Source organism: Pongo pygmaeus, chromosome 1, assembly GCF_028885625.2.
Source record: "Pongo pygmaeus isolate AG05252 chromosome 1, NHGRI_mPonPyg2-v2.0_pri, whole genome shotgun sequence".
Lineage (NCBI taxonomy): Eukaryota > Metazoa > Chordata > Mammalia > Primates > Hominidae > Pongo > Pongo pygmaeus.
This window is the reverse complement of record NC_072373.2, coordinates 89,379,695-89,402,931: the sequence shown is the minus strand read 5'-3', so window position 1 is coordinate 89,402,931 and position 23,237 is coordinate 89,379,695. Positions and strand designations below refer to the sequence as shown.

Sequence of the window (23,237 nt, the reverse complement as noted above, 5' to 3'; positions counted from 1 at the left end):
ACTTGTCACATGGCAGCAGATGACGGACTATGCATGCGTAAATGTCAGCCTACTACCAGTTCCTGTTTTTAGTGTCACCACTTTAATCACATGTAGTTTATGTGTCACAAGATATGAAGATGAGGGGACGCAAAAGAAAGACGGGTGAGAAGCGCCTGAACGAGCTATTTAGAAGCCAACGCCGGTGACATCACGGCCTTGCTTTAAACCCCTCAGGGGTGTACCACCCCCACAAGGCTAAAGTCCGGGGTCAAAGTCCTTGTGGACAAGGCCCTTCATGATTGGCTTGTGTCTTGCCAACCTACCTGGTCGCGCTCTGTCACCAAGTCTCACAGCTTGGACTCCAGTCACCACAGACTGCTTCTAAAGCAGTCCCCTTAGGATTTCTTGTTTTTGTAAATGCAGCTCTACTCCCTCAGGCAATCTTACTGATTGGATTGCCCTAGTCTCTGTCATCTACCTCACCTACCTCACCCTAACACCCTCCTATTGCCCATCTCCAGTCATCACCACCTTGGGAAAGGCCTCCCTGAAGCCCCAGGCTAGGATGATGCTAGGACATCCATTCCCTCTTGCCGTTGGACATCAGGCCTGTGGTTATGGGTCAGGACACTTGTACTACAAGCCTCCCAGTTCTCAGGTCTTCTGATGCAGGCTGGGACCTACACCACCAGCTTCCCTGGTACTCCAGCTTGCAGTCACCACATCATGAGACTTCTCAGCCTGCATAATCATGTGAGCCAATTCCTATTAAAAGAGAAAAAAGGAAACAATATATATATATATTCAAGGTGTGGTTTCTCTGAAGATCCCTAGCTAATACAACTGCCTGTGGCATTTGACACTTGAAATACTCTCTCCTCCTGGATGCCAGGATACCATCCCCCCCCACCCCCCCCACCGTTCTCCTCGCTCCTTCATTCAATGTGTATTTGTTGAGTTCCTGCTAGGTGCCGCAAAGGCTCTGTGCTAAGGACTGGGGATACAGAGATGAAAGGAAGTGTCTGCAACCATGTTGCTTACAGTCTAGTGGGAAAGAAAATTTATGTCAATAAAAAATAAAGTAATGCAGGTGGTTTTACTTTCTGGTTGGGTACAGTGTGTTGGGCATGAGGCTTTCTGGTTTGAATCCTGCCTCTGCTGCTTGCTAGTTGTGTGACCTTGGCAAACTACCTGCCAATCAATAAGAGTTAGGAGTTCTCCATTATAATTTATTTCCTTGAAGATGGTTTTTGCACATAAAAATTTATTCATAGGCCATATTGCTTTTAAGAACTCATATTCAATTTATTAAATAAATAAATTTAAAACCTAAGTCAGCCTTAAGTTCAGTTCAGCTTACAAATCTTACTGTTCTGCTTACAAATTAGGCAAATTTTAACTACCCTTCTTGAGGACTATTAATAAGATTTAACTCATGGCCAGGCATGGTGGCTCACACCTGGAATCCTAGCACTTTGGGAGGCCGAGGCAGCAGATCACTTCGAGCTCGGGAGTTCAAGACCAGCCTGAGCAACATGGTGAAACCCCATCTCTACAAGAAATACAAAAATGAGCCGGGCATGGTGGCTCATGACTGTGGTCCCAGCTACTCAGGAGGCTGAGGCTGGAGGATCGCTTGAGCAGGGAAGTAAAGGTTGTAGTGAGCTGAGATCGTACCACTGCACTTCAGCCTTGGTCACAGAGCAACATCCTGTCTCAAAAATAAAATAATAATAATAATAATAATTTGACTCATTTTACAAATTTATAAGTTGATTCCCTTATTATTCTAACTAATAAATGTAATATATTTAGTTTTGTTTTAAAGTATTTTAATCAGCAAATAAACCTTCCCAAATACTTAAAGGCTTGTAAACCTAATACATTAAACTTCTAAGTATGGCAATTCTTAAGTTGTCTTAAATTATTCAATTCTTCATGTAAATTAAGATTTCCAACTAAAATCACAAATGCACAAATGTAAATCAATTACATATTTCAAATGAGAAACACAAATATCTCAGTTCATTCTGGCTGCTATAACAAAAATATCTTAAACTGGGCAATTTATAAGTAGTGGAAATTTATTTCTTATGGTTCTGGAAGCTGAGAAGTCCAAGATCAAGGTGCCAGCACACTCTCGGTCTGGTTAGGGCTTACTCTCTGCTTCCAGGGTGGGGCTTTGTTGCTGCATCTTCCAGAGGAGATGAACACTGTCTTCACATGGCAGAAGAGTAGAAGGGCAAGAAAGGGCCAGATAACTCTCTGAAGTCTCTTTTATAAGGGTGTTAATCCATATATGAAAGCAGAGTGCTCATGACTTAATCATTTCCCAAAAGGCCCCACCTCTCAATACTATCGCTTTGGGGTTTAAGTTCCAATATATAGGACAGGCACAGTGGCTCATACCTCTAATCCCAGCACTTTGGGAGGCCGAGGCAGGTGGATCACCTGCGGTTGGGAGTTCGAGACCAGCCTGGCCAACATAGTGAAACCCTGTCTCTACTAAAAATACAAAATTAGTCAGGTGTGGTGGCACGTGCCTGTAGTCCCAGCTACTCGGGAGGCTGAGGCAGGAGAATCACTTGAACCCAAGAGGCAAAGGTTGCAGTAAGCTGAGATTGCACCACTACACTCCAACCTGGGTGACAGAGTGAGACTCCGTCTCATTAAAAAAAAAAAAAAGTTTCCAACATATGAATTTTAGAGGGACAAATACATTCAAACCACGGCAACAAAGTTTACTACAATTTTAATGAACTAAATTTCCTCAAATAATACATATACTTAAAAAATATTAACTGATTACCTTGAACATGTCTATTTTGTATTCCTTATTTTCCCGGGATTGAAAGATTCGTAACCACAAAAGAAACGATTATGTCATCCCATTTACAGCCGTTTCCTGGGGTACCTTCTCAACTAGCTAAAGTTGCTTAATGACCAGAAATACCACTGACATGTTAACTAATGGTATTACCAGCACCCCTTTTTTTTTTTGAGATGGAGTTTCGCTCTTGTTGCCCAGGCTGCAGTGCAATGGCACAAACTCGGCTCACCGCAACCTCTGCCTCCCGGGTTCAAGCGATTCTCCTTCCTCAGCCTCCCCAGTAGCTGGGATTACAGGCGCGTGCCACCACGCCTGGCTAATTTTGTTTTGTTTTTGTTTTTGTTTTTTAGTGGAGATGGGGTTTCACCATGTTAGCCAGGATGGTCTTAATCTCCTGACCTCGTGATCTGCCCACCTCCACCTCCCAATAATTTTGTATTTTTAATAGAGACAGTGTTTCTCCATATTGGTCAGGCTGGTCCTGAGCTCCTGACCTCATGTGATCCGCCCACCTCGGCCTCCCAAAGTGCTGGGATTACAGGCGTGAGCCACTGCGCCCAGCCGGCAGCACCGCTTTTTGCTTGCTTTGTTGCTACCCTCTAAAAGGCTGGTCTCATAGCCTATATCCCTAGTTTCCACTTGAACACTGTGACATTCCCTAATTCTTCCCTCTACTGTGGCTGCAGCAGTTGATTTGATGTTGAATTTCTTTAGCTCCTAAGATATATTTGTCTTTTCATCTAAGTGTAAAAAGCTTTGAGCTTGTCAAAATTCTAGTCTTTCATATTCTTCCAATCTGTAGTAGCATATATATACTGCAAGTCAATACAACATTAAAAATAAAGTCCAAAAAATGCAATTGTGTAAAATTCAGGGTCGTCTTACTTGCACAATGAATGAAGTGTTGGTTGGGGGCTGGTGGTGAAGCAACACAGCTGAGTATGTGGCTGTGGCTGCCAGACCCAAATCTCAACCCAGGCTGGAGTCTGATGCTACCTGGAGGCAATGCCCAATTGACAGGGGTGATTCTGGGCTTGTAGCTGGCTGGACTCCCAGGACAGTAGCAGGGATTTCAAAAATTTTCCAGTCAATCACACCCATTTGCTGGGCTGGTTGAAGGATACTGAGAAGGACAACACTGGAGACGCCGGGGCCAACATCACTGGATGTTGCTCCCTGATGCCCAATGCTAGTGCCTTTGCCTCCCTATCCTGATGAGAATATTAGCCCTCCCCATGTGAGGACAGGGCACACTTAACAAATGCATCGTACCAAAATTTATATTAATTTAGGTTTTACTATACTTAAATGATAATACTTAAATTGGATTTTGTGTATCATAAGACTGTGTCCTCCTATGGTCACAACTTCAAAGGAGGTCATTTCAGTGATGTTACTTTCCTAAATCTCAGTTTCCTCATCTCTAAAATGGGGATAATTGGAGTATCACCCAAATAGGGTCTATTTTAGGATTAAAGGAGAAAACATATGTAAAGTTCTAAACACAGAGTCTCACTCATAGTAATTACCCAATAAATGTTAGTAATTATTTTTATTATTACCAGTCTCTCTGAATTCCCTTCTGCCTTTACCCTCGCCTCCCATGCAGACTGTTCCTGCTCTCATGCTCTGTACCCAGACTTCTTCAATAGCTTCCGCACCTGTCTTCTCATCCCCAGGCTCATCCCTTCCACCCATTCTCCCTCCACTCTGCAGCTCCAGGAAGCTTCCTACTCCTACTGGATTCTTGTTGCCTTCAGCTTGGTAACAGGATGCTTTATCTGGGCTCTGGTAACCTCTCCTGACTGTATGTCCTGCAATCCCCTCTAGACAGCCCATATTCTAGTCACAGGACCAAGGCTAGAGTGAAACAAGACATGCTCCTAGTGCACAAAATTTAAAGATTTTCAAGATTCTGTCACTTTCAATATTGTGCAACATCAGATCATGACCAGCCTCTAAAGATGCTTTCCATGGACAGAAGCCTGTTATCTTAATGGTTCCTCTCTCTCTCCCTTCTTCCTTTGAACCCAGACTTCCTGGGTTCAAGTCCTTACTAACTATAAAACTTACAGTAAGCTATTTAACCCCTCTCCACCTCAGTTTTCTCATTTATAGAATGGGGATGATAAAAGATATCTCGTAAAACTATTGTAAGATCAAATGAGTGAATATGTTAAAGTGTTAGAAGATGGACTAGCACTCTGTAAGCTTTCATCGAATATTAGCTAAAACTACACACTCTGCCAGCCTCAAGTTTTCTTGCCAAGTCCCCTTAATGTTACAGCCTAAGTAAACAAATGACCTGAAGCCCGAAACACAAACTACAACATGGCCAGCTATTACACTACTGACAAGAAGAAGGAGGAGAAAAAGACAGTTTCCCAAGTCAGGATATAGGGAATCATGCCATTCTCCAGCCTACCTTTTCAACTCAATCACCTCTACACTGTCACATATGATGTCCACCCCCATTGCAGTCTCCCTGATGCCTTTGTCCATATTAAAAGTCCTTCATTGCATGTGACAGAAAGCTAGCACAAACTGCCTTGAGCAAAATAGAAAATGTATTGGGTCACTGTATTAGTTATCTGTTGCTGTGTAACAAATTTCCCCAAACTTCACAGCTAAAAACAATAAGCATTTTTGATGAAAAATAAAAAGTTAAAAAAAATTTTAAAAACAAAACATTTATTATCTCACAGTTTCTCTTGATAAGGAATCTGGGCATGGCTTAGCTGGGTGCCACTGGCTTAAGGTACTCACACGGCTAACATCACGGTGTCAGCCAGGGCTGCAGTCATTTCAAGGCCCTCCTGGGGAGGATCCACTTCCAGTCTCACTCATGTGATTCTTGGCTGGCCTCAGTCCTCATGGACTGTTGGCCAGAGGAATCAGCTCCTCGCTGGTTGTTGGCTGGGGGCCTCCCTCTGTTCTTAGTTTTGGAACCCTCTCCCTAAAGTATCTCACAAAATAATACCTGGCTCCCCTCAGTGTAAGGTAGGGAGACAGAGATAGTGGGAAAGAGAGAGAGGGAGAGAGGGCAAGAGAAAGAGAGAGAGCATATGCACACACATGCTAACCCCAAGATGGAAGTCACAGCTTTTTTGTAACCTAATCTCAGAAGTGACCCATCCCACATCTCTGCCACATTCTGTTTACTTGAAGCAAGTCACTAAATCCAGGCCACACTCAAGAAGAGGTGATTACACAGAGGCATGAATGCCAGGAGGTACAGATCTTTAGCAGTCACCTTTAGGAGCCAAATTTAGAACCCAAGTCCCTTGGTGTCAAAGCAAGTGACGCTCCACATCAGTCACAAATGAGGCCCTGAATAGACTTGGGAAGTCTACCTGCCTGCGCAGATGGGAGGAGTCTGTGGTGTTTTGTATAAACAATGCTCCCTCTGAGACACACACACATACACATACACATGCACACACACACGCACATACACATGCAGAAGCTGTGACACGTGCGGAAGCTGTGGTAAGTGCATCCTCCTTCAGTCTCAGTTCTGAAAATAGATCATCATGGTGGCACCAAAGAGTCACACAGATGACTGGGCTCCTGGGCCTTTCTCCAGTAAGCCACAGAGGAGTCAGCTGCAAACATTCTCTTCTGTTCTACAGACCTCTCTCCTCTTCCTGCTCATGGGTAAGTCCACTTTATGGCCACCACTTCTTGCTACTGGGGTTCTTCTGAGGCCGGTTGCATTCCCTGCCTGGGAGATTCTTCTTTTTGTTTTTTGTTTTTTGTTTTTAACAGAGTCTTGCTCTGTTGCCAGGCTGGAGTGAAGTGGCACAATCTCGGCTCACTGCAACCTCCACCTCCCGGGTTCAAGCGATTCTCCTACCTCAGCCTCTTGAGTAGCTGGGATTACAGGTGCATGCCACCACACCCAGCTAAGCTTTGTATTTTTAGTAGGGGCAGGGTTTCACTATGTTGGCCAGGGTGGTCTCGATCTCTTGACCTCATGATCTGCCCGCCTCAGCCACCTGAAGTGCTGGGATTACAGGCGTGAGCCCAGTTCTTGTTGGTAAAATCGGGAAACTCCTCTCCTTGCCAGAAATTACTTTGCATGTGTGCATATTCGTGTACTATGAAGGGGGTAACATTCTAGCCCCGGTCTCAAATAGCTCTGGGCTCAAACTACATTTCTCTCACCCTCACACTTTCCTAAGAAATGCCAAGTACATAATGAGTTTGTTCCCTGTATAGTGTGGATAAAACCCACAGAGGGATCCAGGAAAATCCCCTGATGAGAAGCCACCTAGCAATTTCCTAGGGATAGAGAGAACTTCTGGAGCTTCTTTCTACATATCCTGCCTTGGTTATCATATACGCTGGCTTTATTACTGAGGCTTCACTGGGGACCTGGAGGTGGTTAGGTGACCCTGGGCAAGGCGGCGTCTATCTGGATATCCTTTTCTCCTCAACCTTTTTCCTCCCTATCAAGACCCAACTCCTGGGAAACATCTCTCCGCTGCATGGCCCGGAACCCCACTGTTCAGCAGATAGAGCCAATCCAGTACCCCAGAGAGGATCTCAGTCACCTGGGACTATGGCAGCTACTGTCCTTCTGTGGTGCTGCTTTCTCCAGGGCTTCAGGGATGATGGTGCAGGTAGCACTAGAGATCTGAGAGCAGTGGGGGTTGGCTGTTGGTGCCTGAAGGGAGCTCTAGAAACACTCCTAGATGCAGATATGGGTGAACGAGGAGCCTAGACCTCAGGGCTGAGGTCCAGTCTGACCTCTCTTCACTTTCAATTTTATCTTGGCTCATCAAAACACACAGAAAGCAGCAAGGCTGTTTATGTTTACGTCCAACCTTTGGAGTGTTCCTTGATTGTGTTGAGCAAACCTGAAATAAGCTACATTCAAGGTCATCCAAGCCTCAAATGATTAATGCAGTGAATTTCAAACAGTTCAGAGCAAAGAGGCATCTCCTTCGGTCTGGCTCCACTGATTAGGATGACCTCAAATCTCACTCTTTTGGTCTGAAAGGATGATGCTTTTGTATCTCCAAAGAGTCATTTCAGGAACTTAAAAAAGCAGTTGAGTGAAAAGACCCCTCTCACTTTAGTATCAGGAACATCTGAAATTAAATCATTGCTCCATCATTTATTAGTGGTGTGGGCCTCTATTTCTTAAGTGTAAAATATAGTTAGTAGGATGCATCATGCAACACTCTTACAGATTGTAGATGATCTATACACACACACACACACACACACGTATAGTGGCACATAGTTGGCAGAAGCTATGATTGTTATTATTATAATTACTGTTCTGTGCATTCTTTGGAAACTATTAAGAGACAGGTGAGTCAAATTCAGTTATTGCAATCTTTGAATGCTCTTTTATTATGTGTCCTACGGTGCAATTCAAAATAAAATGACTGGTACTGGGGACCTGTCATTGTACTGGGAGCTGCATTGCACTGTCTTCTGCAACAAGATTTGCCCTGTGAGGCCCACATCCTGGCCCCTCCACTGACAGTCTGTGAGGCTTTGTTTATGGTTTTTGTCTGATGTAAGAAAATTTGAAGTCAAAACAAGTCATATGCACCCAGTCAAGACCCAGCAGCTCCTGGGCTTCCAGGATACAGATGGACAGTACTCCTGGCCTCCCTACTCCAGGGGCATCATGGACATAGGATCTGGACTCTGTGACGGATCAACCCTGTAATCTCAGGGAAGTGGCTTAAATTCTCTAAATTTCAGCTCCTCTTCTGTAAAAAGGGGCTAATTATAGTATAGTTATGAGAATTAAATGAGATAATTTACATAAAGTACCTAATTCACACATAGCCATCGTAAGCAGTGTCTTCCAGATGGGAAGAGCTCTCTTTTAGAAGACCTCAAACCAACCTCACATCAACTCATCCTGAATCTGTCTAAAGAATCCACCTGACCCGACCTTCTCATGTCCAGGATCCCTAGCCCTGCATGCTCCATAGCTGCCTCTCCACAAGGTGCAAGTCCTTGGCTGATGGAGGTCTAAGCAGAGAACCCCCATGACCCGCACCAAGCAGCCTCTCTCCTTCCAGTGTCTGCATATTCTGTAACCTCTGGGTTTTCAGAGCTTGCTTCAGCTTTCTTCCACCCCTCCAGGCTATGCTTATGCTCCTTTTTTGTCTCTAACATTTTCTACTTATTTTCCCACCCAGAATTCCTGGTGGAGTCTGGGTCCCAAACCCATCTGATTTGGTCTAGAATTTCCAAAGTGCTCTCCAGAGCCTCGGAAGCCCTGGAATGTGGGAATCCAAGCTAGGGTCACCCAGAAGACACCCATAGGGTCCCTACAAGAAAATTAACTGCTTTGGCCAAATACCAGCTTCCTAGATGCCTTGGTAACAATGTTTATCAGGAATATGATCTTGCCTAAGATGAGGAAATCAGGAACTGTACTGGTACCACCAGCTATTCCCACCCCCAAACCTGGCCAAACCAAAGTCAATCTGAGATCCCATGGACAATGAGGGGAAAAGTAGGGTGAGGTAGAGGTAGGAGAAGCTCCTTTAGTTCCCGACACTGCTGTGAGAGTTCTCAAACATTCAGAAAAGTTGGAGCATTTACCCTGAACATTCATATGCCTACTACCTAGATTCTAACACAAACGTTTTACTTTGCTTGCTTTATCACTCACCTGCCCATCTAACCATCCCTCTACCCACCCATATTTTTAAAAATATGCTCCTTTATACTTCATTGGCTCTTCACAATTTGCAGCAACCTGCTTTCATTTCATTTTTATCATATCTCTTGAAGAAAATGGTGCAGGTATGAACATTTCAACCTTTTAGATAAGTAAACTGATTCACTGAAAAATTCAGAAATGTACCCAAAGTCACAAGGCTAATTCCCCTACTGGAACAGAAACCCAGAAGATCTGTTTCACAGATTGTTGTGGCTACTTTTAAGGGAGACAGTGTTTGGAGAATGGAGGAATTAATGACTTTGCTAGGCAATGGACCTAGAAGAAGGAGGACGAGAATCTCATTTCATTTCTCAGCATCTGACATTTATGCCCCATGTATATTCACAGGGTAAAAGAAAGAAGGCTAGCTCAAGGAGTCTAGCTGCTCCTCCAAGTCCCTCTTCTATCTCTGCAGGACTAAGAGCCTCTGGAAAGGACTCGGCCCCAACAGTGGTGTCAGGGATCCTAGGGGGTTCTGTGACTTTCCCCCTAAATATCTCAGTAGACACAGAGATTGAGCACGTCATCTGGATTGGTCCCAAAAATGCTCTTGCTTTCGCACGTCCCAAAGAAAATGTAACCGTTATGGTCAAAAGCTACCTGGGCCGACTAGACATCACTAAGTGGAATTACTCCCTGTGCATCAGAAATCTGACTCTGAATGATGCAGGATCCTACAAAGCCCAGATAAACCAAAGGAATTTTGAAGTCACCACTGAGGAGGAATTCACCCTGTTCGTCTATGGTGAGTTCCAGAGAGCTTCTGTGTTTTGATCTTTTCTTTTTTTTATTTGTGCAAATTTATGGGGTATGTGTGAAATTTTGTCATATGTATATAGTGCATACTGATCAAGTCAGGGTTTTCAGTGTGTCTGCTGCCTGAGTACAATATATTCCTGTTAAGTATAGTCACCCTACTCTGCTATCAAAAATTGAATTGATTCTTTCTATCTTACTGTATGTTTGTACCCCTTAACCCACTTCTCTTCATCATCCCCCCACAACCCACTCCCCACACTCACCCTTCTCAGTCTCTGCTATCTTTCCACGATCTACCTCCACATGATCAAAATTTTTAGTACCCACATATAAGTAAGGTATGTGTCTTTTTGTGCCTAGCTTATTTCACTTAAGATAATGACTTCCAGTTTCAGCCACATTGCTGCAAAAGACATGATTTCATTCTTTTTTATGGATTTTTAAATTGTTTAAATATATTTAGAGGGTACAAAGTGCAGGTTTATTGCATGCACATATTGCATGCTGGGGAAGTCTGGGCTTTCAGTGCACCCATCACCCGAAGAGTGACCATTGTACTCAATAGACAATTTTTCAACCCTCACTCCTCTCCCACCCTCCTACCTCTTGTAGGCTCCACTATCCATTATTCCTACTCTGTATGTCCATGTGTACCCATTGCTTCCACTTATAGGTGAGAACGTGTGGTATTTTACTTTCTGTTTCTGAGTTATTTCAGCTAGGATAATGGCCTCCAGTTTCATCCATGGTGCTGCAAAAGACATGACTTCATTCTTTTATGGCTGATTAGTATTCCATGATGTGTATACATATATGTATGTATGTGCATACTGCATTTTCTTTATCCATTCTTCCGCTAAGAGACACAGATTAATTCTATATCTTTGCTATTGAGAATAGTGCTGCAATAAACATACAAATGCAGGTATTCCTTGGATATATCAATTTCTTTTCTTTTCCTTTGGGTAGATATCCAGTAGTGGTATTACTGGATCAAATGCTAATTAAATGTTTAGTTTTTTGAGAAATCTTCATATTGTTTTGCATAGTGGCTGTACTAGTTTCCATCCCCACCAAGAGTGTCTAAGAGTTCCCCTTTTCTCCACATCCTGCCAACACGTGGTTAGTGTTTAAATAACAGCCATTCTGACTGGAGTGAGATAATATCTCATTGTGATTTTCATTTGTATTTCTCAGATAATTGGTGATATTGAGCATTTTTTAATATATCTGTTGGTCATGTGTATGTCTTCTTTTGAGAAATGTCTATTTATATCCTTTGCCCACTTTTTAATGGAATTATTTTTTTTTCTGTTGAGTTATTTGAGTTCCTTGTATATTCTGGATATTAGTTCCCTGTCAGATGAATAGTTTACAAATATATCTGCCATTCAACTGGTTGTCTCTTCACTCTGTAGATTATTTCTTTTGCTGTGCAAAAGCTTGTTAGTTTAAATCCCTTTTGTCTATTTTTGTTTTTGTTGCCTGTGCTTTTGAGGTCTTAGTCATAAATTATTTGTCCAGATCAATGTCCAGGAGAGTTTTCCCTAGGTTTTCTTCTAGTATTTTTATAGTTTCAGGTCTTACATTCAAGTCTTTAACTGATTTTGAGGAGGTGTTTTCATATGATGAGAAATAGGGGTTCAACTTCATTCTTCTGCATGTGACTATTCAATTTTCCCAGCACCATTTATTGAAAAGTTGTCCGTCCACGTCATCGAGGGTGACCACCGCATGCTCCCAGAGGGCAGCGGCCTGGAGTTCATCATCAGCACCCTGGCTGAACCAGGTGTGAGCGTGCGGGAGGGCTAGGCCCGCACCCCCACCTGCCACTGGAGACCGTTCCTCCATCCCCACCTCACCGCCGCGCAGTGGGGCTGGAAGGGTCCTGCCGGTGGGACCCTGCCCGGCCCAGTGCCACTGCCCCCCGAGGCTGCTAGACGTGGGCGTCAGGCGTGTCCCACCCACCCGCCGCCTCCCATGGCAAGTCAGGAACACCGGAGCCGCCAACTTGGAGACTCCTGGTCTGTGAAGAGCCGGCGATGCCCGCAGGAACCGGGCTGGGCCTTGTGTGCCAGTGGGGTTTGTGCTTGGTCTTTCTCCTCTTGGATTTGCTTATTTATTGCATTGCTGGTAGAGACCCCCAGGCCTGTCCACCCTGCAAAGACTCCTCGGGCAGCATGCGGGTCCCGCACACTGCACCCATTTCCCCGATGTCCCCTGCGGGCGCGGGCGGCCACCCGGGCGTGCTGGCTGCGGCCCCCTCTCAGCCAGGCTTGGCTCAGCCCACTGCGTGGGAGGTCACCGGCCACTCCCCGAGAAGCCGGGATCCCCGGGATGCAGGCCCACAGTGCGGGGCTGCACCCGTGATGCGGAGCTGGCCTCCAACCCTGCGGGCCGCACAGGGCACCAACTCAGTGTTTGTTAGTGTTTGTTTTTCCAAGAAATTGTTCAAATTGCTGCTCAGATTTTTAGATTTACTGTAGCTGCCAGTGTACACGTCTGGACCCCATTTCATTTTTACACCAATTTGGTAAAAATGCTGCTCTCCTCAGCCTCCCCACAATTAAACTGCAAGTGGTCTCTAAAAAAATAAAAATTAAAAAATAAATAAATAAATAAATAAATAAATAAATAAAAAGTGTCTTTTCTCCCCAGTGTAAGTTTTTGTTGGATTTGTCAAAGGTCAATTGGCTATAAATCTGTGGCTTTATTTCTGTGTTCTCTGTTCCATTGGTCTATGTGTCTATTTTTATAATACCATGCTCTTTTGGTTACTATAGCCATATACTGTGTACTGAAGTCGAGTAATGTGATGCCTCTAGTTTTGTTCTTTTTGCTTAGCATTGCTGTGACTATTCATGGTCTTTTGTGGTTCCATATATATTTTAGGATTTTTTTTTCTGGCCAGGCACAGTGGTTCATGCCTGTAATCCCAACACTTTGGGAGGCTGAGGCAGGCAGATCTCTTGAGGTCAGGAGTTTGAGACCAGCCTGGCTAGCATGGTGAAACCCTGTCTCTACTAAAAATACAAAAATTAGCCAGGGGTGGTGATGGGCGCCTGTAATCCCAGCTACTCAGGAGTCTGAGGCGGGAGAATCACTTTAATCTGGGAGGCAGGGGTTGCAGTGAGCCAAGATCATGCCACTGAAAGCCAGCCTGCGTGAGAGAGTGAAAACTGTGTCTAAAAAAAAATTTTTTTAAAAAAGATTGTTTTTCTAATCTGAGAAGAATAAGGTTGGTAGTTTGATAGGGATTCCCTTGAATCTGTAGCTTCTATGGGCAATATGGTCATTTTAACAATATTGATTCTTCTGGTCCATGAGCATGGGATATTTCTCCATTTGTTTGTGTCATCTATGATTTTTTTCATCAGTGTTTTGTAGTTTGGCTTGTAGAGATCTTTCACCTCCTTGGTTATACTTATTCCTAGGGTTTTTTAATAGCTATTGTAAATGGGATTGACTTCTTTATTTCCTTCTTGATTAAATAATTATTGGTGTATAGAAATGCTACTGATTTTTGTACATTGATTTCTATCCTGCAACTTTACTGAATTCATTTATCAAATCTAAGAGTTTTTTGGTGGAGTCTTTAGGTTTCTCTAGTTATAAGATCACATCATCAGGCTGAGCGTGGTGGCTCACACCTGTAATCCTAGCACTTTGGGAGGCCAAGGCAGGTGGATTGCTTGAGCTTGGAAGTTCAAGACCAGCCTGAACAACATAGCAAAACCCCATCTCTACAAAAAATACAAAAATTAGCTGGGCGTGGTGGCATGTGCTTGTAGTATCAGCTACTCTGGAGGCTGAGGTGGGAGGATTGCTTGAATCCCAGGAGGTTGAGGCTGCAGTGAGTCATGACTATACCACTGCACTACAGCCTGGGTGAAAAAATGAGACCCTGTCTCAAAAAAAAAAATTATATCATCAGCAAAGAGGAACAATTTGTCTTTCTCTTTTACACTTTGAATGTTTTTTCTTTCTTTATTTTGCCTAATTTCTCTGAGTAGAGCTTTCAGTACTATGTTGAATAAAAGTAGTGAAAGTGGGTATCCTTATCTTGTTCCAGTTCTCAGAAGAAAGGTTTTCAACTTTTCTCCATTTGGTACAATGTTAATTGTGGAATTGTCATACATGGGCTTTATTATTTTGAGATATATTCCTTCTATTCCTAGTTTGTTGAGAAATTTTTTCAGGAAAGGATTTGGACTGTATCAAGTGCTCTTTCTATAACCATTGAGATGATCATATGGTTTTTATCCTTCAGTCTATTGATGTGGTGTATCACATTTATTGATTTACATATGTTAAACCATCCTTGCATCCGTGGGATAAATCCCACTTGATCATGTATTTTCTTTTTGATATGATGTTGGATTCTGTTTGCTAGTATTTTGTTGAGGATTGTTGCATCTATGTTCATCAGGAATATTGGCCTGTAGTTTTCTTTTTGTTGTTGTGTCCTTGTCTGATTTTGGTATTAGCATGATGCTGGCCTCACAGAATGAGTTAAGGAAAATTCCCCCTGCCTTGATTTTTAAGAATAGTTTCAGGAGGATTGATATTAGTTATTATTTGTATATTTGGTAGAATTTGGCTGTGAATCCATCAGTCTTGGGCTTTTCTCTGTTGGGAAACTTTTTTATTACAGATTAATTTCACTACTTGTCATTGGTGTCTGTTCAGATTTTCTATTTTTTACTGATTCAGTCTTGGTAGGTTGTATGTTTCTAGGAATTTATCCATTTTCTCTAGGCTTTTCAGTTTGCCAGAGTATAGTTGTTCATAATAGTCTCTGACGGTCTTTTGTATTGTGGTATTTTGTATTTCTGTAATGTCAGTTGTAATGTCTCCACTTTTTCTGATTTTGTTTATTTGGGTCTTCTCTCTTATTTTCTTAATTAGCCTAGCTAGCAAGTTATTAATTTTGTCTGTCTTTTCAAAGAGCTAACTTTTTGTTCCATTGATTCTTTGCATTTTTTTAGTCCCTACTTCATTGAGTTTTGCTCTGATATTTATTATTTCTTTTCTTCTGCTAATTTTGGGTTTAGTTTGTTCTTGCTTTTCTAGTTCCTGAAGTGCATTGTTACATTATTAATTTGTGATCTTTATACTTTTTTCACGTAGGCATTTATTTCTATAAATTTCTCTCAGCACTGCTTTTGCTGTACTCCATAGCTTTTGGTATGTTGTGCTTTCTTTTTCATTTGTTTCAAGAACTTTTTTTAAATTTCCATCTTAATTTCTTTGTTGACCCAATGGTCAGGAGCATGTTGTTTAATTTCCATGTATTTGTGTCATTTCCAAAGTTCCTGTTAATATTGATTTCTAGTTTTATTCCGTTGGAATTGAAAATATATTTGATATGATTTCAATTTTTTAAAATTTGTTGAGACTTGTATTGTGGCCTAACAAATAGTTTATCCTGGAGAATGTTTCGTCTATTAATGAAAAGAATGTATATTCTGCAATTGTTGGATAGAATGTTCTGTAAATATCTGTTAGGACCATTTGGTCTAAACTCCAATTTAAATCCAATGTTTCTTTGTTGATTTTCCATCTAGAAGCTCTGCCTAATGCTGAGAGTGGAGTGCTGAAGTCCTCCACTATTATTCTGTTGCAGTCTCTCTCTCTCTCTCACACACACACACACACACACACACACACTCTTACTCTCACTCTGTCTCTGGTAATATTTGCTTTATGAATCTGGGTGCTCCAGTGTTGGGTGCATATACATTTAGAGTTGTTATATCTTCTTGCTGGATTGATCCCTTCATCATTATATAATGGCATTGTTTGTCTTTTTTTTTTTTTTTAACTGTTTTTGACTTAAAGTCTGTTTATCTGATATAAATATAGCTAGCTATTCCTGCTTCCTTTTGGTTTCCATTTGCATGGAATTGTTTTTCCATTTCTTTACTTGTAGTCTATATATCTTTACTGTTAAGGTGAATTTTGTGTAATTAACATATAGATGGATCATGTTTTTAAATCCATTCCACCATTCTACATCTTTTAAATGGATAATTTAATCCATTTACATTCAGAGTTACTATTGATATGTGAAGCTTTTTCCTGTATACTGTTAATTGTTTTCTGGTTGTCTCATATATTCTTTGTTTCTTTCTCTCTTGTTTGTCATTGTGGTTTGGTAGGTATCTGTAGTGACATCATTCAAGTCCTTTCTCTTCACCCTTTGTGTGATTGCTTTACAAATGAGTTTTATACTTCTGTGTGTTTCCATCATGGTAAATGTCATCTTTTGCTTCCGGGTTTAGGACTCCCTTGAGCATTTCTTGTAGGACCCCATCTAGTGGTAACAAATTCTCTCAGCATTTGCTTGTCTGGGAAAGGCTATTTCTCCTTTTTTATGAAGAATAATTTTCCCAGATATAGTATTTTTGGTTGACACTTTGAATATATTATTCCATTCTCTTCTGGCCTGCAAAGTTTCTGCTGAGAAATCCACCATTAGCCTGCTGGGCTTTCGTTTATAGGTGGCTAGATGTTTTTCTCTTACTGTTTTTATGATTTACTCTTTGACTTCAGGCAGTTTGACTGTGATGTGTCATGGAGATCTTTTTGCATTGTATTTTCCTGGGAATCACTGAGCCTCCTGTATCTGGATGTCTAAGACTCTTGCTAGACTTGGGGAGTTTTCTGCTATTGTTTCATTAAATACATTTTCTAATCAGCTCTTTGTCTCTTTGCCCTCAGGGATAAAATAATTTGAATATTTTATCACTTTATGTTGTCCCAAATGTAACAAAGGTTTAGCTCATTCTTTTTTATTCTTTTTATTTATTTACTTTTTGTTTGGCTGAATTATTTCAAAAGACCTGTCTTCAAGTTGTGAGATTGTTTCTTCAGCCTAATCTAGTTTATTGTTGAAGCTTTCAAGTATATTGTGTATTTCCTTCAGTGAATTCTTCAATTCCAGAATTCTATTGATTCTGTTTTTTAGATATCTATCTCTTTGGTTAATTTGTCATTCATATCCAGAATTGTTTTTCTGATTTCTTTGTATTTTTTTTCAGAATTCTCTTGTATCTCACTGAGCTTCTTCTTAATTTTAATTTACTTTCATGGGGAGGTATTTTTCCTGAAAATGTGTCTATTGTGTTGTTGGGGTAGGGCACTCTGGCTTTGATTCTGGGTGCATGCAGTAGTATAGTCTCTGTATGATTTATTTGGCTGTAAATAACATTCGCGGTATCTGTGATTTCCTCAGTACGTCAGGGTGTGTTTATTAACAGAGGCTGTGGTGAAGTTGCGCTGAGGATTGAAATGTCAAATGGGCCAGTCATCAGGCCACAGTGGTGGCAGCATACTATCTTTGTGCCTCAAGGCAGTGTATGCTGTCACTTGTGTTTATGCTTATCAGCAGGCCGATTTTTAGGTCTCCAGGTGGCTTGCTCAGATACCGATAATGGCAGCAGTGGGCTGAAGGGTGTTGAGCATGTTCTCAGGCCCCTGGGCAGTCAGTGTGGCATGGGCAATGACAGTAGTGGGATGATTCTCTGGGTCCCAAGCAGTGTGCATTGATGTTGATGGTGGCTGCAATGGCCTGGGCAGACCAGTCTCCAGGACCACAGGTGGCACTTGCAGGTAGGTGATAGTGGCTGGGAGTTAGGCCCACCCTAGGCGCCTGTGGAAAAATGCTCAGGTGCCCAAGGCAGTGGATTGGGTTGGGCAATCCCCAAGATGCTGGCCTATGTGTTCTCTTTCCAAGGGGGAAGGGGGAAGCCAGGCAGAGTGGGCTTGTGCTCAGGCCCCTCAATGGTGAAAGCAGACACCAGCTATGGTATGTGGAAGCAGGGCCATCCTCAGGCCCCAGGCAGAGTGCTCAGGTGAGGACAGTAGTCGCCACAGTGAGGCCCTGCCACTGGAGAAGGTGAGGCCACGTTCAGTGGCCACAGCCTTGGATGGCAGATGGGGAATATGCATCCCTCTCAGCCTCAGTCCTAGGAGGGCTTCCCCCAAACCAGCACTAGCTGCAGGAGCTTTTGCCCAGCTTGCAACCAAGTTGCAGCAGCAACTCACATCCCACTACTTTACCCAGTCTCAGTCACAGCAGCATTCACTTCCTAGTACCAGAAACTGCAGCCCACACCTCTCTTGCTACTTAGCTCTACCTGCAGAGTGCTCCCAGTCCATACTCTAGTCTCAGCAGCAACAGTTTTAGTTTCCCTAACACCTCAGACCCAGCACTGTTGGGCCCCAGGACAGCATGCATTCTGCCAAAGGCTAAGTTTGAAAATGGTCCCTTACTATAACTGCAGAGGTCTCAGAAAGAATATGGAACCCAGTAGGAGCTCCCTCCCTGGAGCAGTTCTACCCCACAGTCTCCCAGCAGCTCCCTATGGTAGTTTCAGGGATTGGGAGGGTCAAAGGGGTCTCATGTGGGCCAGGATTGCATGATTCTGCAGTGGGATGTGGGCCACTGGAAGTCTCTCGCTCACCTCTATTGGGAAATCACTCCCAGCTCCCAGCAGATCTCAGCCAGGGAGGCTGCCTCTGTTCCTTCTCCTTCCCTGCTTTTAGTGTTTCCTGTCATATCTCTGTTGAATTCCAGCATTCTCCCTTGGAAAATGTATTTGAAATAGGACTGTTTGTATACTACTTTTGTTCTTCTAAGTAGAGGAGGTAGGCATTAAATGCTTCTAGTCAGCCATTTCGAAGCCCCTTCTCTTGATCTTTTATTTTTAAAAACAGACATTCTTTTTCTCCAGGAATTTCTCTCTCTAAGATAAATATGACTACTATATTGATCGTTTTTCACCTAATTCCATATACACAGATGTCAAGATTAGAAGACACACTCGTAAATTCGTTACATGTTATATAATCACCATACTTCATGTAACTGGTCTCCTACTTGTAGAAATGTTTCTGCTTATAGAAATATTGTTTCCGCTTATAGAAATATTGTTTCCAATATTTTCTCTTATAAACAAGGCTGCAATGAATATTCTTGTGCACCTATCTTTTCATGCTTATGTGACTAGGTTATATTCTGATGGATAAATCTAGAATATATACATGGGGTCAAATTACTGAATCTAATGGTATATGCATTTTTTTTTTGAGACATCATCCCACTACATCACCTAGGCTTGTCTCCAATTCCTGGGCTCAAGTGATCCTCCTGCCTCAGTCTCCCAAGTAGCTGGGACTACAGGTACTTGCCACCATGCCCAGCTTTTAAATCCTGAATTTATTATTATTATTATTACTACTACTATTACCAGTATTTCATAGAGACATAGTCTCATTTTGTTGTCCAGGCTAGTCTCAAACTCCTGGACTCAAGCTATCTGCTTCCCTCAACCTCCCAAGTAGCTGGGACTACAGGCATGTGCCACCATGCCTGGCTTTAAAATCCTAAATTTTTATTTATTATTATTTTATTTTGTAGAGACTGGTTCTCACTGTGTTTCCCAGGCTGATTCCAAACTCCTGGCCTCAAACAATCCTTCCACCTCAGCCTCCAAAGAAGCTGCTATTACAGGCACCACTGCACCTAGCTTAGTATATACATTTTTAATGTTGCTAGATATTGCTGAATTTCCCTCCATGTTATCAAGTAACCCTCCCACCAGCAATGTTTGAGAGAACATTTCCTTATATGCTCAATAACAAAGTATTGTCAAACATTTCTTTGTTGATAAATTGAATAGTTACAATAGTATTTCATGGCTTAAATTTATATTTTTCTTATGAATGAGATGAGCATCTCTTCATGTTTTATGTTTTATGTTTGTTTTGATACAGAGTCTTGCTCTGTTGCCCAGGCTGCAGTGCAGTGGTGCGATCTCAGTTCACTGCAACCTCCACCTTCTGAGTCCAAGCAATTCACCTGTCTCAGCCTCCCAGGAAGCTGGGATTACAGGCATGCACCACATGCCTGGATAATTTTTGTATTGTTAGTAGAGACAGGGTTTTGCCATGTTGGCCAGGCTGGTCTTGAACTCCTGGCCTCAAGCAATTCACTCTCCTCAGCCTCCCAAAGTGCTGGGATTATAGGCGTGAGCCACTGTGTCTAGCCATCTTTTCATGTATTGAATAGCCATTTGTATTCTTTTCTGTACCTCTCTATTAATATTCTTTACTCATCTGTATTAGTGTGATAGGGATGCCATAACAGAATACCCCAGAATAGATGGCTTACACAACAGAAATGTATTTCTCACAATTCTGGAGACTAGAAATCCAAGTTCAAGGTGTTGGCAGGTTCGGTTTTTCCTGGGACCTCTCTCTTCGGCTTGTAGTTGGCCACCTTTTCATTGTGTCTCCACAGTCATTCCTTTGTCTATGTTGTCTATGTCCTAATCTCTTCTTATAAGCACATCAGTCATATTGTATTAGGGTTCACCCTAACAATTCCATTTTAACTTAATTACCTCTTTAGATGCCCTGTCTCCAAATACAATCACATTCTGAGGTACTCGGGATTAGAACTTCTACATATAAATGTTGTGGGAGGACAGAATTCAGCCCTAACATTCCACCCTCTGGCCTCTCAAAATTCATGTCCTTCTCACATGCAAAATACATTCACCCCATTCCCACAATACCAGAAGTTTTAACCCATTCCAGCATCAACTGTAAGTCCAAAATCCATCTAAATATTATTTAAATCAGGTATGGGTGAGACTTGAGATATGATTCACCCTGAGGCAAAATTCTTCTTCAGTTGTGAACCTGCAAAACCAGACAAGTTATCTGCCTCCAAAATTCAATGGTGGAACAGGTATGGAATAGACATTGCCATTCCAAAAGAGAGACATTGGGAAGAAAAAAAAAGTCACAGGTCCCAAACAAGTCCAAAACCTAACAGGGTAAATTCCATTAGATTTTAAGGCTCAAGCATAATCCTCCTTGGCTCAGTGCTCTATCCTCTGGGCCCACTGGAGTAGCAGCCCCACCTCCTTGGCTCTGGGTGGCAGTTCTGCCCCCTGGAACCAAGGAGGAAACCACCTCACCCTACCCAAGACTTGTGCCCTCTAGGCCTATGGTGACAGTGGCAGCTCTGCCTACTTCTGAACTGCCTGTGGGGTCACTCTTCCCTTTTCTTGAAGGATAATACATATTTGCAGCTATACAGCTGTATTGACTTGTTTCATAAAATCCCAGAAGCCTGACACACTCCTTCATTTGTCCCGTCTCTGTCCCTTACAGTCCAGACTGGCAGCATTTCTGCTGAGGTGGTCCAATCTCATAACCTCTTTAGCGAACATTGCCAAGCCACAATCTTTGTGTTCTCTCCAGACACACTTTCTCATTTTTCACAATATGAATAGGCTGAAATTTTTTCAAAGCTTTAAGTTCTGGCTCCATCTTGCTTGACAATTCCTTATTTAACCTCTCTCTCTCTCCTCTCACATTTTATATAAGTAGCAAGGAGAAACCAGGCAGTGCCTTCAACTCTTTGATTAGTAATCTCCACAGCTAAGTACTCAAATTTATCACTTAAACATTCTGCTTTCTACGAAACACTAGAATACAACGTGGCCAAGTTCTTTACCACTTTATAACAAGTATACCCTTTCCTCCAGTTTCCAGTAACATATTTCTAATTTCTGTCTGAGACCTCACCAGCAATACATTTAATATTTATATTTTTACCAACATTCTGCTCATGATGACATATGTATATCTCTAAGGTAATAGCAGCTTTTCCTGCAGTGTTCCTATTTTCTTTCTGAGTGCTCACCCAAATTCTCGTTAACATTCATATTTCTACCCAGAGTTTCTTGAAGACAATCTAGGATTTTTCTAGCACACACATCAAAATTCTTCCAATCTCTACCCATCAGCCCATTCCAAAGCCACTTCACATTTTTAGATTGTTAGATCTTCATCCCACTTCTGGTATCAAAATCTGTATTAGTTTGCTAGGGCTGCCATAACAAAATACTGCAGACTGACTAGCTTAAACAACAGAAATGTATTCCACATTTCTCCAGAACCCAATTCTGGAGGCCAATGAAGGTATCTGCAGGCTTGGTTTCTTCTGAGGCCTCTCTCCTTGGCTCCCAGATGGCCACCTTCTCTCCATGTCTTCACATGGGTGTCCCTCTGTCTGTATTGTCTATGCTCTAATTTCATCTTCTTATAAGGATACCACTCATATCGGACTAGGGCCCACCCTAATGGCCCTATTTTAACTTAATTACTTCTATCTCCAAATATAGCTCTATCTTCAAATACGGTCACATTCTGAGGTGCTAGAGGTTAAGACTTCAACATCTAAACTTTGCAAAGACACAGTTTAACTCATAACACCATCTTTCTATCAGATAGTTTGACCGTTTTCATTGATTTGTAGGGTATTCTGTATCTATTAAGGAAATGGAATTCTGTGCAGTTAATAGATAGAATGAATCAACTCAACATGTGTTGACAAATGACGTACAATAATTTCCAAGATACATTGTTAATTTTTTAAGGTTCAAAACAGTGTGTAAAGTATGCATATATCTGTCTATATCTAGACTACCTCTGGAAAGATCAACAAAAAACCCATAACAGTAATTGCCTCCAGGAATAGTAATTCTTGCGGAGATGAAATAAATGGCTGGAGTCTAGAAAGCTTACTTTTTTCATTATGTACCTTTTGTATTTTCTCATTTTTTTAATGTATTACCTATTCAAAAGAAGAAATATTGGGCCAGGTGCAGTGGCTCATGCCTGTAATCCCAGCAATTTGGGAGGCCAAGGCGAACAGATCACCTGAGGTCAGGAGTTCGAGACCAGCCTGGCCAACACGGTGAAACTCCATCTCTACTAAAAATACAAAAATTAGCCGGGTGTGGTGGTGTGTGCCTGTAATCCCAGCTACTCAGGAGGCTGAGGCAGGAGAATCGCTTGAACCCGGGAGGCAGAGGTTGCAGTGAGTGGTGATCATGCCACTGCACTCCAGCCTGGGTAACAGAGTGAGACTCTGTCTCAAAAAAG

The 23,237-nt window shown here is 42.2% G+C and overlaps 1 protein-coding gene across 8 annotated transcripts in view; it reads left to right on the top strand.

Annotated features, from left to right (window-relative positions):
• The first annotated feature begins 6,322 nt into the window (after window positions 1–6,322).
• The window catches only part of LY9 (lymphocyte antigen 9), a 33,924-nt gene continuing 17,009 nt past the window's right edge, over window positions 6,323–23,237 (top strand). For 3 of the 8 annotated variants that reach the window (XM_063649758.1, XM_063649765.1, XM_054447937.2), the window contains exons 1-2: window positions 6,326–6,469; window positions 9,928–10,257. In XM_063649758.1, coding sequence (XP_063505828.1) covers window positions 6,346–6,469; window positions 9,928–10,257 — 454 coding nt within the window. In that variant the 5' untranslated portion in view covers window positions 6,326–6,345. Of the gene's footprint in view, window positions 6,470–9,860; window positions 10,258–11,955; window positions 12,929–23,237 lie in introns of those variants that run through there. The other 5 variants (XM_063649757.1, XM_054447930.1, XM_054447946.2 and 2 more) reach the window with 3 other exon arrangements.